This window comes from Rhododendron vialii, chromosome 8a, assembly GCF_030253575.1.
Source record: "Rhododendron vialii isolate Sample 1 chromosome 8a, ASM3025357v1".
Taxonomy (NCBI): domain Eukaryota; kingdom Viridiplantae; phylum Streptophyta; class Magnoliopsida; order Ericales; family Ericaceae; genus Rhododendron; species Rhododendron vialii.
The window spans coordinates 27,728,259-27,731,929 of NC_080564.1; the positions used below are offsets into that span (position 1 = coordinate 27,728,259).

General features: G+C 38.8%; 1 protein-coding gene across 2 annotated transcripts; it reads right to left on the bottom strand.

The window, feature by feature from the left end:
* Nucleotides 1-3,671, bottom strand: LOC131335752 (carbonic anhydrase 2-like). 2 transcript variants are annotated; one of them, XM_058371246.1, is made up of 9 exons: nt 3,493-3,671; nt 2,354-2,429; nt 2,089-2,205; nt 1,862-1,910; nt 1,610-1,726; nt 1,444-1,497; nt 1,025-1,110; nt 808-913; nt 1-408 (listed from the first exon to the last, which is right to left on the bottom strand). In XM_058371246.1, exons 2-9 carry the CDS (start codon nt 2,410-2,412, stop codon nt 244-246), a joined length of 753 nt encoding a protein of 250 aa, XP_058227229.1. In that variant the 5' UTR covers nt 2,413-2,429; nt 3,493-3,671; the 3' UTR covers nt 1-243. The 2 variants fall into 2 exon arrangements, with proteins under 2 accessions (XP_058227229.1, XP_058227230.1); XM_058371247.1 differs by having other exon boundaries at nt 2,354-2,475; nt 3,493-3,670.

Consider the following 3,671-nt stretch of genomic DNA (forward strand, 5'->3'; position numbering starts at 1 on the left):
TACAGAACGATAAAGACTTTTATTATAGCTGAAATAAAATGAGCACAAATTTTACGTACAACCACCCTGTCGGACTACGAAATCGCTACATTCGCAAACATACAGCAACGAGCAATAGAGCAGAGCAGAAAGCGGCTGCTCTACTGCTTTATTCACGGCATACTATTAATGCCTACGACAATAGACAAAAGAGAAACACACAAACAGAGAAACAAAAGTAACAACACAAGAGTCATGATGAACTCAAATGCAGAGCAGGGGTTTGGTTCCGGCGTCGAAACCCCAGACTTGAAGCTTGCCGTCGACGAAATCGTAGTGTCCGCCCATCAGTCTCAGAGTTCCCTCCGCCACCCGAGACCGGACGTACGGATATGTGAGGAGGTTTATCAATGACACATTCACCGCCTCCTGCAGAATTCACAGTTCGTGACTATTTTCGTAATCAAATTTCTTAAAAATCATCCCCATAGACGCGGATCCGTTAGCTAGGTACCCGTTAGAAGGGGATCATATGATGGTTTGGGAGATGTATATAGTTCGGAGTCTTTCTGCGAAGTTAACACCGAATTAAGATGGACCCAAGTACACGATTAACCAGTCTCAACACAATATTTAGTTTGACATGACTGTTAACCAGGCTATCAATTGGGAAAAGAGAGAGAGAGAGAGAGAGAGAGAGAGAGGCAGAAGAAGAAACGAGCTTATTAAATTAAAAGTTTTCACTATTAAAACAATTTTTTATATTCTCTCTCTTTTCACTAATTTTCATTGCCTCAATATCACCACAAGGCAAAAAAATGGAGTCACCTTTTCACACATCCTGCATTGTACATCAAATGGTTCGTCCCCATGGTCTGCCATCACCTTAGCCTTGGCTGGTAAACCAATCTTGATCCAGTCATGAACAAAATCACTGCATGCCCAAATTACCCCCAAACAATTAGTAAAATTATTTTTGTACTATAATTATTTAGTATCTTTATAAGCGAAAATAATACAAAACAAATTATTAATCAATTCTTACTAGGAAGGTGGCGCATCATCAGGAAGACTCATAAGTGCTTCAATCCCACCACATCTACTGTGGCCAATGACCAGTATGACCTCCACCTGGTTAATTTGTTGTTATTTTTCCATTGAACAAAACATGGACTCGAGGGCTGCTGTCTCTTAGGGCCAACAACATTTGGCAGTGCACAATTTCACCATCCAAAAGTATTACTATTATGGATGGTCCAGATTTTAAAATAACTCTTACAGGGAAGAGTTTAGAATTGTTTTAAAATTCGTACCATTGATTGCTGAAATGGATGGTGAAATTGAGCGCTACTGAATGCTGTTATCCCTTAGGGAGTGTCCCTTCGGAACAGCAGCCCCCCAAGTTGGGAAATTATATATATGAAAATTGTGGAAGGAAATCTAGAAGTAGGATTTCATAACTACCTGGAGAGCTGCAACAGCATATTCAATGACTGCACCAGATTCAGAATGTCTCGTCTGTGTAGCAAGCAGAGATGTGTTAAAAGGTGATGCATATATGCCATCAAAAGTACAGATGTTCTATTCAAACATGAATTAATTAGTAGTACTGTTTTTGAAGTACATATACCTGATTAAATCCTGGGACCAAGTTAGCGATGTTTCGGTTCATGAAGGCCTGTCCTGGACGGAAGTCTAGGACGCGAGACGGGCAAACTCGGGAGTCGGAGCAAGCAAACACCAGAAACTGCAAGCATGTATACATTTTGCATCAAGATACTATGATAGTATGATATGCTAGTAAATTGAGACTGGTACTGGGAGCTCTGAAAATGGTTCAAGAAAGGGATATTTAAGCATGGGGGACAATCAAATGACGTACTTTGGGGCTCTGGCCTGCTGCAAGTTGTTCGAAAAGTTCTGGAAACTTGCTGCAAAACTCATTCATATCCAACTCAGTAAGGAAAAGAATTTAACCAATCAACAAGACAAGTGAAGAGCCTATAAAATCGGATGGATGTGAAGCGTTGAGTTGATCGATCACATGGTCTTGTTAGCAGAAAACAAAAATTACAAAAAAGATCATGGTCTTGTCTAAGCTTCACGTACCGGAATTCATAGGTCATGAAGTGATCGAACCCTCGTCCAATCATTCGAATCGGGTCGCCTACATCAATCCGTCTCGATGCTATTTCCGTCGTCTCGACTTTGGTCTCATCCTCATTTCTGCATCCCAAAAATATAACTCCAGTACTCATGTTTCGGTATATGCATGCATAATGATTTGGCAAAATAAAAATGAAGAAAAACAAGCTTTTAATTAAGTGGAAAATGAGATAAATTAATTAATCAAGGTGGGTAAAAGAAGTAAAACCTAAGAAGCTTCTTGATTCCTTCAGCAGCTACCTCATGACTTGAATTCTTGCCAGCCATTTCTGTGCCTCTTTCTACTGCGCATCGACAAGATTGTGAACGTCAAAGAAAATTATTTACAGTCTGCATTTTTTCATTATCTCATCAATTATGTGCAACTCTCAATTAAGTACTTCTTGTGTTGAGCAAAATATAAATAAATAAAGCTGACTTTAATAACAACACAAAAATGGATCAAAAGTAGCCTGTTTGTAATGTTTTTGTTACTATTGATGATCATAACTCTGTGTACTCATAAACAAGTCACAAGAAATTAACCGCGGGACATTTCTTCTATTGTTTTGAACAAAGTATATTATTGTCAACGGGACTTTGGGCTACCAGCACGGAGAGGAGTATAAGTGCCCACGGGAGAGGTCTCGAGTTTAAGTAGCTGGAACTTCGTTTGGTATGCTGTTGTTATTTAACTTAATAATCACCAACGATGTCTCTCTAGGGTGAGAGAGAGAGAGAGAGAGAGAGAGAGAGAGAGAGAGAGTTATTATGTATATGTATCGATGCATAGTAAATCGTCCGAGAACTAATTTTGGGGAAGGCAAATGGACGTCTTCGGAATTTTATGAGGGTTGGTTATACGTCAGTTCAGGAAAAACAAAAGTTAATGCAATTTAGTGAATTGCTGATCCTCACCAAATTGAAAATTTTCATACCCAATTGTACTAATTAACCAAACTACTTGAAATTAATTTACCCTACACCAACCACAGCATGGGTATGTATCAAGTAGAATCTTGTTATACTTCTTAAGTATCCGTAGCAACACTACCGATCGACAATGAAAATACTGTAGGCAATGACCAAAGGGTCGAGATTATAAACTAAGAAGACGAATGGTTAATTATCTATGAACTATGAAGTGCTCCTGTATGCGCAGCGTGATACGAAGCTTCACTTTTCCTAGCCTCCTACGTACGTACCAATTGTCAGAAAGAAGATTAGCATTACGGGAAAGTGCATGCAAAACAAAGAACAGGTACTGATGCACAAATTAAACCAACAGTTCCTAAATTAATGAATCATATATGGTGTAATTAAGGATATTTGAATGCACCATGCAAGAATCAAACTTGTAAAACATACCACACTAATGAAAACTAGTTCTCGAGACTTTGGGAGCTAATGATAGATTGTGTATCTTACTTGACAAATGCCCAACAAGTGCATGGAACTTTGGTCTTTCTAGGCTATGTATTTATAGGCCAAGTATCCTTAATTGGTTGAGTTCATTGAACCAGAAATCCTCCATACCACAACACTTT